The sequence below is a fragment of the Sturnus vulgaris genome, chromosome W (genome assembly GCF_052056855.1).
Source record: "Sturnus vulgaris isolate bStuVul1 chromosome W, bStuVul1.hap1, whole genome shotgun sequence".
Classification (NCBI taxonomy): Eukaryota; Metazoa; Chordata; class Aves; order Passeriformes; family Sturnidae; genus Sturnus; species Sturnus vulgaris.
In genome coordinates this window covers 70,927,118-70,939,450 of record NC_142282.1, presented here as the reverse complement: position 1 = coordinate 70,939,450, position 12,333 = coordinate 70,927,118, and the positions used below count along the sequence as shown (strand labels likewise).

At 45.7% G+C, this 12,333-nt stretch overlaps 1 protein-coding gene across 1 annotated transcript; it reads left to right on the top strand.

Annotated features, from left to right (window-relative positions):
• Window positions 1–4,761: 4,761 nt before the first annotated feature.
• LOC148220380 (endogenous retrovirus group K member 8 Gag polyprotein-like) lies at window positions 4,762–11,269 on the top strand. Its single transcript, XM_088155539.1, has 3 exons — window positions 4,762–4,872; window positions 8,878–8,947; window positions 10,083–11,269. Exons 1-3 carry the CDS (start codon window positions 4,762–4,764, stop codon window positions 11,267–11,269), a joined length of 1,368 nt encoding a protein of 455 aa, XP_088011665.1.
• The last annotated feature ends 1,064 nt before the right edge of the window (window positions 11,270–12,333 follow it).

Genomic DNA, 12,333 nt, shown 5'->3' with positions numbered 1-12,333 from the left:
CCATAAGACAAGCTGCCAAAACTGAGCAGAGCATGGTTTTATTTTTGCCCAGTTTCAACTTTGATTCATGTTGCAAAGAATATATTCTATCAATCACATTCTCGAGATTAAGCCAATTATTGTTCGCCCATTTCTCCCCACCTTGGGACGGTCTGGCGCTACATTTAGCTAATAGAGCATAAAATGCAGCTTTATCTGTTACGGTGGAATTCTCAGTCATTTTGTGAAGGGATAAGTAAAAACCACAACAGGGAGGTCTATTGCTTAAGTTACCACACACAACGAAACAGCTTTCGCTGTGTGCCCCCCTTCGCGGGTGAAGAGACCAAACTACTTGGGAGGCACTCCTTAGTTACAAAACACCAGGTTGTCTCTTCACTACACCAAGTATCAAAAACATCATAAAACAACAACAACAACAACAACAGTGTCCCGCCTATTGCACCAGTAGATCTTTTGTGAAATTCTGACGACAGAGCCCTCAAGCGAGTCTGGGCATGCTCCACACCAAGGTGTCTGTAGTCTGCGGGAAATCGGAAAAACCCATCTTGCTTTCTAGACAGGCTCACCCATCCAAGGTGGCCAGCTAGGTGCGTCTGGAGTAAGACTTCCTTCCCCTGATACAGACTACAGACAACCTTGCATCCCTTCTATCTGTCAGAATATCCTGTCCGTGATGCCAATTTAATGTCATGATCTGCTGTTAATACAGAGGGGGAGTCATGATGGTTCTTTTGATCTTAAAGGTGCAAACAGGCAAAGTGCAGGGGACAAAATCAGTTTATTCAACAGCAGCAATGCATTTCATCAAATGCCAACAACTCAGTTACGGTAAGGGGGAGAGGTATAGGAAACAAAGTATAGGGAGAGGGGAAGGAAGGAAAGGGATGGGAAAATAGCTACCAACAGACGAGTCGGGCGTCCTCACAGGTCATTCGATAGACGAGTCTTCATCCGTGGGGAGATCTCAGGGGTCTTCTCCAGGGGGTAGATGGGTCTTCATCAGTGGAGAGATCTCAAAGGGTCTTTCTCAGAGAGTCGCTCTTTTATAGTCCTTCTCCAAAGGGAGTAGCCTTTGGCCAAGAGGCAGGAAGATTTATGGACCATTGTGTGGTGCTGCAGGAGACAGGTACGGTCAAGCACTCCTCAGTTGGTGGTACAACACAAACTCTGTTTTGTGCCATGACAGCACAGTCCAGTGAACACAATACAACAGCACACAGTCACGGGCATCCACCTTGGCCGGGCCAGGAAACCATTGTTCAGAGTTAGCCTGGGTGGGGGTCCTCTCCTCTCGGGAGGCAAAATCGAGGGGAACTTTGGACCGACCCTTACAGCCCCCGACGCGAGGATGCTGCTATTAGCACCGCATTGCAGGGGCACTTCTCGCTCCTTGACTACGTGCTCAGCTCTCTCCGAATTCGCTGCTAGCTCCATGGTCCTTCTCAGCTGCAAGTAGCAGCGCTCACAGTACATAGAGCTTCGCATGGACCGAGGACCTGGAGGGACATATCGCACACGAAAATGTGCCAGGATAGAGACGTGTTCTACATTGTCACTTCTCGTGATCCAGTTTTTGCTTCTGCTGCTTCTGCTGTTAGGAATCGCTCCTTGAAAGACGAGCCAGAGCGTCTTTCTGGGTGCATTGCACTGAGTGAGAGCTCGCTAGGGACTTTGCACTCGGAGCCAAGGCAACAGGGCGTGCTTGCCCGCAGGACTGCGGACAAGGTGTTGGGCAGAGCTGAAACTGACCGCTGGAGTTCAGGTCTGTCCGGAAGGCAGAAGGCAAAGAACGAAGCCGCAGGGCACCGGGCTTGCGAGCGCAGTGCAGCGAAGAGCACGCGAGCAGTCAAAGAGCTCCTTCACAATCGCTTTCACTTCTCTGTGCTCTTGCTGCTTGGAAAAGTAGCACACAGCCGTTGCACGGCAGGGCGAGAGCTGCGGCAGTGCCCTTCCTCACACCTTCACTGCGGTGTACTCCATTGTTGGGGGTTGAATGCTTCCCTTTTCTTTCTGTGGAATTTCTCCCCTTGTTATGCTAATTGGCTACACCTTAAGGTAATGTTCACTAGCAGGGAGGTGGGTGGAGGGCGGCGGGGGGGAGCAGAAAACGGAAAAAGGAAAGGTGGGACGGGGGTTGGGAGCGGGCTGGAAAACTTTCTCGTTTGGCTCGTGGAGGGAGAGGACGCCCTGTGCTCAGATCTGGCATCCCCCCTGCCACCCCAGTGCTGAGATCCACGCTCCCTGCCTTTGGACATCGCTCTGATGCTCTTCCACCTCACCCTACTACCTCCGGACACTCTGCTGACCACCACGACCGACACCGTGTGCGGGGAGTCACTTTCCCCATCCCTCTCACCCCTGGGCTCCTGCCGCCATCACTCCAGCCCTCTTCAACTGCACAGGACCTGCCCTGCCCCCACAGCATTGGTAACTGAGCACAGGGAGACGGCCTACTGCCAAAAGGGACTGGAACTGAGTTATTCTGTACTGTTCTGTTCTGTTGTCAATTTTTATAGCTGTTGTTTTTTTGTTTTTTTTTTTTTCTGCCTTGTTGGATATCAGTAAAGAACTGTTACCCTTATCCCCACACCTCCTGCCAGAAGGCTTCTGATTAGTACCTAAAATAATTAAAAGGGAGGGGGTTGCATTCCGCATCTCGGGAAGGGGGCTCTTGCCTTTCCTTAGACCATACCTGTCTTTCAAACCAAGACAGGCATATATAAAAACCTGTGAATTCCCCATTGTTTCCCAAACTTATATTTCAATGGGCTACAAAAATAAGGCCTTTCAGATTGGCCAGTTGCCCCCTTTACCATGACATAATCATCTGTTATTGGTATTAAGGCTTTATTTAACATCAAATATGTTGCTCCTGTGTTTATTAATTTTTTTTTCTTTGTTCCCTACTTTTATTATAACCAGAGGGTCTCCTAGGGTAAGATCCTCTGCTCCATTCCTCTTTTCAATCTCCTCTTCTTTGATCATCACCTTTTCTTCCCTCTGAATACTGGAGTTGAAATAGAAATTGCTTTAACTAGAGTGGGGGATGGAACATAGGCTGGAGTCTGGATAGAAGAAGAAATCTCAGGATGTGGAATGGGACTGGAGTGGGGGATGGGACATAGAAATTTCAGGAGGTGGAATGAGGGAATAGGAGCTGAAGTAACGCGAGCTGGCTTTTTTTCAGAAGTAGAAGGTAAAGCGGGAGTTGAGGTTAATAACCGTCTCAAATTTGCTTCCCCTCTCACCCCGCTTTGCCTTTTAGCGGGTGGTTCAAACAAATTCCCCAATTCTTATTCCAGAGGGTTAGCTGGATACACCTTATCAGGGTGTGTGCAGCTTTGGTTTATGGAGCATGTACTACAACATTATTTTAACTTTTCTAAGACCAATACCAAGGGGTGAGAGGGGGCTCTGAGTCCACAATCTTTCTGCCACTCAAGGTGATTCAGGAGAAAAAAAACTCAAAAAACCAAAACAGTCAGAGTAAGTCACCTCCTCCCATTTCTGTGTCTGAAAAATAACATAAGCTGTAACAAAGTTTCATAATGTAAATATCCAACTGAGGGCCACCTGGCTCCCCCCTCAAGTTTATAAAGTGGCCACCATTGTGTACAAAACTTTACAAGGGTCTTTTGGTTCTCTGAGTCTCCATACCCCACTAGCTCCTTCCAATGTGCCAAAACGCACCCCAAAGGACAAGTTTTAGGGATCTCTTTACTCTGGTTAGTTCCCGTCATCCCTCCTTAACAAAACTGGTACTCTGCTTTAATTCTTATTATCTTGTCCATTGCTTCTTGTCCTGCTTTTCACTCAGCAAGTGAAAAGTCAGTCCTTTCCTAGACTTTTTCTTACAGCTCACAGCTCAGGTACTAAATGCAACTTTCCACTTATCAGCTCGATCAAGGAGCTGTTGTTTACATTTACTGTGCTGGTTAGCAGAAGAACGATAGTAATAGCACCCAGGCACAAGGCCAACCTCTAGATGCACCAAAAACTGCAGGAAAATTCTTACAAATACAAGCTATTTCATTCACTCTTTCTTAACTTTCTAAGTTTTCCACAGCTTGTTGCTCCCAATCCAAAGCCACAAGTCCTCCAGCAGATGTCCGATGTAAACTTTTAAAATATGTTTTCTTATTTCTCCTATCTGTCCACTAGTTTACTGAATTCACAAACTCCTATGGGTGAAGCCCAAACCACTGAGGTAAAGGAATTCTTTCTATTCATCCGGTTAGATTGGATCCTTAAACTGACACTGCTCTTATTCTGATTTCAACAATCTACAAACACAGCCTCTGTACTTAAAATCATAACTAAACTCTTGTCAAGGACTTTTTCCTTCCCAAACTGGTCCTGTCTTTTGTCTTCCATTTACTTCACTAGTATTCATGTCTCATTTCCTAATAAACTCTTTCACTCAGGCTGTGCTTCCCTTATAACTTTTTGAACAAGTCAAAAGGCACTATTGCCTCAGAAATACAGTTATAGTGAATACTGTCTTTGGTAACCAGAGCACACACACCACAGTCACAGCAGGGAGGGAGTTTTTAAGGATTTCATGCACCCCACTTGCTTCGTTTTTCCCCGGCCATTTCAGTCGCCCGAGAACGGAACCACGGGTCCAAACTCCCACTCACTTCGTGCTAATAGCACGTCTCAACAAGCTCTCTCTCAACCACTCTCACAATCAGGACACACTCACACAGTTCAACAACCATACACCAGGATTTTTCCTTTACAAGTACTAGTCCCACAATGCTAGCGAACAAAGCCCTCTACGGCACAACAAATGGCAAAATCTACTGCCAGCAACTACAGACCGAGCCCTTTCGCCTGGGTATAACAAGATTCTCTGCTGTCAACCAAGTACAACCAAATACCAAACAAGTCTTGCAAGCACACAGAGGCACAAGTTGTGCGTGGGACATCTCCCACGACTTACCAATGGCCTTACCAGACCACGCGTACGCCTTACAGGTCACAACTTAAATTTTTTCAATTTTTAAACATACCCTTTTGTCCGGAGTTTTGGAAGTCAGGAGTCCTTGTCTGCTGCTGGATGAACAGTTCGGGCGGCAGAGGCCTCTCTTCCAGGAATATCCCGGGAGCGCCCCAAGGGGACCACTACCCGGGCTGGTCTCACAGACGAGCAGAGCCTCCTCCTGGCCTGGCTCGCCAAATGAATCATTAAAAAACCCCGGTATAATCACGGACAAAGACCCTCTAACTAATTAAAGTTAGAAAGTGGTATGTTTATTCACTGGCGCGTGGCACGGGAGTCACCTCCGAAAGGCGCGACGGCCCTGAACAAGGTTCTTTTCCATCTATTTATTCCCCAAGATCTTACATACAATACATATGCATAACCCCAACACCTCCCATCCCCATCCCATATTAAAATGAGCCCATTAGTCCTTCACGCGTGCATAGCTCTTCTCTTGAATTGGGTCGTGGTCTAGAAATGGGTCAGTGGTCTCGAAGGATGAAGTCAGGAGAGTCTTCATCAGGTCTCAGTGACCCTCTGGCAAGATCCAAGGCTCTGTGCTTCATGGTTAGCAGTTTACTTATTTTACGTTCTTCTGTACGTAAATTTATAATAGCAGATAATTATACCAATTAGCTCTAGCCTAAGCATCTAGTAATTATTAACCTACCATTTACCTGCCTAACTTACATCTTGGTCATGGAAACTACTTCTACTCTTAGCAAAAACCTTAACTTTTTAAAACCATGATTCAGAGCCCTGGGTGCTTCATATGCAAACTAAACGGAAAAAACCTTTCTCTTCATTCTCAGCAAAAAGACTTCCTATTCCTCCTTCTTTTGGACAAAACTACCTTCACTTTCAAACTTATTCTTGTTGTGTTATGTTGTTTAATGTTAATTTTCCTTCTGTGTTTATGGATCATCCCAGTTTCTTTCCCCTAAGTTAAGTGCATAATGGTTTTTCCCTTTCCCGCCCTTGTCCTAGTCAGTCATCCTAAACCCCTCCCCTTTATCTGGAACCTTCCCTGTCCCTCACCCTAAACCCTGCCCCACGGGATGTCAATCCTTTGTAGCCCCTCCCTTTGTTCTAGAAGTTTCTGTGTCAAGCATTCCCTCATGTGTTCATGATTGGTTACATTGTATGTATCCCCACCCTCGGTTTGCCTTATTGGCTCAATGTACCCCTTTCCCCACCTTCTGTACCTCCCCCCGTTAACGGTTATTGGCCAGAGTTTTGTGCCTTCCCCTTGCTCCTCCCCCGTACTTAAGCGTGTGTAGGACCCATTCTAACTGCATTTTGCGGTTCCCCCTCCTAACCTCCGGACTTGTTACCTTTTCCTTCAATAAATCCCTTCCCCCAGAACCGTAAAAGGTCTCTCCTGCGACTCTTTATCCCTCCCTGACGACTCGCCCAGGCGTAGCTGTTGCTACACCCCTTCTGCGGCTCCCGGAGTGGTGCCGGGGAGGGGCCACTCACCGAGGCAGGCTTCCCGGAGCTAGCTGGTAGCCCAGGTGAGGTGAGCAGCGGGTGGAAGAAACGTCATATTCTCTTGCTCATTTACCTGCATAATGCTTAGTCCCTGTTCTGCATGCTCATTTTCTTCACTTTTACAAGGAATCCTCTCCTCCTCTTCTTCTTCCTCTGCTTCTTCCATTTCCTGTTCTAGATCACCTGTTTCTCTGTTAGATTTGTTTCTCCAGCTGATTTTTGACAACTGTCCCTATCTTGTGGCGCCGCTCGCTCGAGAGAGGTGATTGTCCTGCTCTGCTCTGGGCTGGGACTACGCTCTCTTCAAGCCCTGGGGGCAATTTTGGATGCCACAACGTCAGAAAGACCTCAGGCTATTGGAGAAATGTCCAAAGGAGGGACACAGAGATAGTGAAGAGGCTGGAGGGGAAGCCATACAAAGAGTGGCTGAGGGCATTTGGTTCAGCTGCAGAGAGGACACTGAGCTCACGCCTCACTTGGGACCTCTCAGCTCCTCTCAAGGGCAGCACAGGGACAGCTTTGCTCTCTGCTCTCTGCGACCAGGGACAGGAGCCAAGGGAATGCCAGGAGCTGTGTCAGGGGACGATTAGGCTGGCTATCAGGGAAAGGTTTTTTTCCTCAGAGGCTGGTCAGGCACTGAATAGGTTCTCCAGGCAATGGGCACAGCCCCAAGGCTGCCAGAGATCCAGGGAGCATTTGGCCAATGCTCTCAGGGATGCAGAGGGTGGGACTGTTGGAGTGTCTGTGCAGGACCAGGAGTTGGACTTTGACGATCCCTAGGGGTCCCTTCCGACTCAGGAAACTCTTACCATTTTCCCCTCTTTCCTCTCCTTGCACAATGCTCTCAGCTTACTGTTCCACTGTATGTTCCACTCCTGAAACCTCCGCTACTTCTTTCCAGTTCAAGCACAGTTCTACTGGTTGCAATCCAAAGATATACAGATTGAAAAACAACCAAAAAGAAACACCTGTTTGGAATGTCGTGGTCTTATTTGGATCTCGAACTATGAAGTCGATTGTGCCTTGCAAGTTCTAAAAGCAAAACAAGAACAAAAAGCACCCACCACACCGTTTTAACATAGGGATTTGCTTTCTACTAAGAAATCCATATCCCTTCTCAAAATGGATCTATTTCAGTAAGAGGTCATCTTGAATAGATCACTTACTATCTAAAGAACCTGGAACACTCAAATCCGTAATGATAAGCCTGTTACCTTGTCGTTTTCTGTTCCAAAGGCAAATGAATTTGCTCAAGTGCCGTTTATAACAAGGACAGAGTTCAAAGGGCGGCTCTGAGAAATGTTTTGGTTTCTCTCTCCTATCTCTATCAAAAGCACTTTCTTCAATGGCTGAAACAATACTTGATATAGTCTGAATTTTAAAGGTCATGAAAATTTTCTCAAAAGTGAAAAATTAATATAGCAGTCAGCTTTTAAACCAACGGAAATTTTTGTTTTACCTGTTTGAAGATTTCCTTCACACTAAAATGCTGGCTGATGGATACCTAGAAGAAATCAATTCCCACAAAATGCTTCCGGGTAAGCCATTACGTCATCCATTACAATTTGCTTCAGTGTCCCGTTCCTGTCCAATTGAAGGTCCCTGTTTAAGAGACTCAAGTACGGAGAGAAATAAAATTAAATATGACTACAGTGCCTTTAAATCTAAATCGAACTTCCTAATCAAGCTCATAAAACCTTTTGGCTAAATGTTGCAATTGATCTGTTTCTACTGAACACAATCTGGTCCTGGCTTGTTACAGATTAGTTCATTACAAAGAAAGAAATGCACAGAAGTTAAAATATTTCCAAAGAAGCATTTGCCATCCTTCCTTTTGGATGGGGAACCATTCCAACACTTTTGTCGGCCTAGTAGGAGCTCTGGCTCTGCAGCCTATCTGTAGAAAACTACCTTACTTATGTTAAAGGCCTGTTCAAGGTCACCGTGTCCTTGGCGTGACTATAGGAGAAAAACAAAATCATAAATTTTAACGTTGCGCTAAGCAAGAACAAAGGAAAAGACATCTGGGGAAGCAAGATCCTGTTTAGTTGACATACCATGTCCACTTCAAAGAGTATCTTACACAATAACTAGACTGTAGAAAGATAGATCTTAGATGAACCAATAGAATTACTATTAACATATATACGTCTCTTGTGTAACCAATCATACTCTTTGTAACAACCTCTAAGTAACCACTGAAAACGTATAAAAATCATCTCTTTGTTAAAAATAAAGACTCGGCTCTTTGCATTCATATTGAGTGCTTGTTATTGATTCCTGTTCTCCAGCATGAAAACCCCAGCATCTTGGTGACCCCGACGTGATGATCCGAAGGGGCCAGACTGCTTAACAGACGGACTTTTATGTGGATGGTCTCTGTGCGTGCCGCCTAGGAGAACGTTGACTTCCCGCTGCAGTTGCGACCGGGCGTCCGAGAGAGGGGCGAGTGGCCACTGTCGACCGGTGAGTCGGAGCCTTAGACGGCTGTAAAAAATTTGCGGGATGGGAAACACGGTATCAGCTATCGAGAAGGCTACTGTTGATGCCTTAATGAAACTTGCCCAAAAGTAAGGAGAGACTGTTGATCGGTCTTCGCTCGTGAATTTACTGTATTGGGCTAAACGTCGTGATTTTTTAAAAGACTCTACCTATGTTTTTAAAGAGACTACTTGGCAAGAAGTCGGGGCAGATTTGTGGGAAGCTATACAAACTGGGAATAAGGAGGTAAAATCCTTAGCTCCTACGTACCGGCAGCTGCGCATGTTAATTGAACAAATGGGTGCTGAAATTGAGCTGGAACTCGCAGCACAGACCATGGTCACTGCCATAGCTGGTAAACTCACCCAAGAGTCTGCTACTGTCCCACCCGCGTACTTGTCAGCCCCTGCGGCCCGTGGCCCCTATGATGATTTAATACCACCCTGGGACCCTACCGATGTTCATAATGTGCCTTCCTTTGCACCCCCGGCACCTACGGCACCCTCTGCGCCCTCGGTACCTACGGCACCCCCAGTAACAATGAGCGTAGCGCCCGCTAATCCCACTAATACTGACCCCGTGTTACATCTGCCCTCACCTCCCACTTTCGACCCAACGACTGTGCCTCTTCCCTAAGAAACAGAAATGGACATGGACGATTTACAGTCCACACTGCAAAAGCAGACCGAAACCATGCTTGAACTGATAGGTGAAATGAAGCGGCTTGATAACGGTTCCAAAAGTAAAACGATTCGGGAAGCATATAAAAAGGCCCATAATGCTGTTCTCTCTGGCCTCAAAACTTTAGAGGAAAATTCTTTTTCTGCACCAAATACTTCTACATCTCAACGCCCACAGAACATTATCAATTTGGTTAAGGCGGGGGAGTGGGATATGCCTACTGCAAATCAATTTCTAACATCTAAAGGTTTACCCCCAATAATGCTTTCCGAAATTGAAAACACAAATGTGTCTCATTCTACAGAAAAGGAAGGGACGGGATTGTTAACTACCTTTAATGACTCTTTTCAGCGTTGGTGGAACAAAGGAGGCTCGGGAGGCTCGGGAGGCTCGGGAGGCTTGGGAGGCTCCCGAGGCTCGGGGAGTTCGGGAGGCTCAGAGAAAGGTCCTGACAAAACTTCCATCCCCAAAGACCCTTCTTTTGACATGAATAAGAGGTGGAAAGGAGTGGTAACAAATGCTGAGTTGACGGGAGTTTTTCAGTTTGTCTCAGCTCCGGTGGTGCGAGGAACTGGTGGTAATAATGATTGGCAGCCCTTAGACTGGCAAATGATAGCAAGGGTTCAAAAATCTGTAATGGACTACGGTGTTGATAATCGCTTGGTAAAGCGACAAGTAGAAGCATTGCTAAAATATCAAGAACTCGTCCCTGCCGACCTTAAGGCTATGTTTGAGCTTATACTAGGACCTACTAGTTATATGTTATTTTTAGCAAAGTGGCAACAAAGATTGGAGCTTAAACAATTAGATAATGTCAATTTGCCGCAAGGTGATCCTCTACGCTTTGCCACGCTAGATATGCTTATGGGAAATGGTCAATTCATCGATCCACAAAGACAGGCAATGTTAGGGGCTCGCATTTTAGCTCAAAGCAAGTCTGCTGCTTTAGAAGCTTTTAACAACTTGCCCCAAGTAGGTAAGCCTCGACAACCTTATTTACATATTCAGCAAAAGGAAGATGAATCCTTCTTGTCTTTTGTGGACAGGATTAAAGAAGGAGTAGAGGTAGCACCAGATGTCCCTCCTGATATGAAAGATACTTTAGTAAAAGAAATAGCTATGCAAAATGCAAATGCCACCTGCAAGCGATTATTAGCAGCATTACCAGCTCATATGACAATAATACAAATGATTGAACAATGTTCACGAGCCCCTTTAGAAATTGAAAAGGACAAAGCTCAAATTCATGCTGCTGCTTTAGCTGCAGCCATTACTCAAGCACACAAGCAAGGGAACGGGGACAAAGGCCCTCCCAATACATGCTATAATTGCCGTCATACCAGACATATTAGAAAGCATTGTCCTTCAAGTTTGGCAAAACAACAACAAAATAACAATACGAACCTCACATCTACATCATTTGTCGGCACTTGCCGCCGATGCGAAAAGTTTGGCCACAAGGCAAATGAATGCCGATCCAAATTTAAAAAGGATGGGACACCGTTGGCGGGAAATGAGATGGGCAGCGAGGGGGGGGCGGCGAACAAAAAGAACCTCTCAGTAGCCATGGCTGTCTCTACAACATGCTCCCCGCCACAAAAAGGAGCGCTGGAGTCTATTTGGTAACTAGACACTCCGTGACTATTTTTGATGATTCTGTTACCGTCATCGATAGTACTACCAAGGGTCCACTAGGTGGCGGTATGGCCCCATTATTGCTAGGGAGATCGTCGGTCACTTTAGACAGCATTTTCGTTTTACCTGGTGTAATTGATGCTGGTTTTAGTGGTATTATCAGAATAGTAGTAAAAGTCTTTTCCCCACCAATGTTCATTCCACAAGGTAGTGTAATTGCTCAACTTGTTCCTTTTCTTCCCCAGGTTCCAACAGCTACTAATTCACAAAGATCTGGTGGTTTTGGTAGTACCGGACCCTTAATTGCCTTTGCTCAAGTCATGACTAGTGATAGACCGACCCGGCAAGTAACTGTAAAATTGTATTCTGATAATATCGATGATTCTGAAATGTTTGAACATTCAATGATGCTAGACACTGGGTCAGATGTCACCATAATACCACCAATTGCTTGGCCTCAGCAGTGGCCCACTACACTCTTAAATGAGCAAATCTTAGGAGTTGCTGGAACCACCCGTACTTTACAAAGTCAGGAATTCGTAGAAATTACTGATAAAGAGGGAAACAAGGCTGTAGTAAAACCTTATGTACTAGACACTCCTCTTTGGATCCTTGGTAGAGACACGCTTAGTCAATGGAATGTCATTTTAACCAACCAACATTTTCAGGGGCAGCCACTGAGCCGATAGGTGCTCGACCCACTATACAACTAACATGGAAATCTGACCAACCAGTATGGGTGGCTCAGTGGCCCATCACTAAAGATAAATTAGAGCATCTCCATTCATTAGTACAAGAACAATTAGCCTTTGGTCATTTACAACCTTCTATGAGTCCCTGGAATACCCCCGTTTTTGTTATTAAAAAAAGTCGGGAAAATGGAGATTTTTACATGATTTAAGGGCAGTCAATAATCAAATGCACTCTTTAGGAATTCTGCAACCAGGTTTGCCATCGCCAGCTGGTTTACCAAAAAACTATCACCTGTTTATTATTGATATCAAAGATTGCTTTTTTAGCATTCTGTTGCACCCTGAAGATACAAAACGATTTGC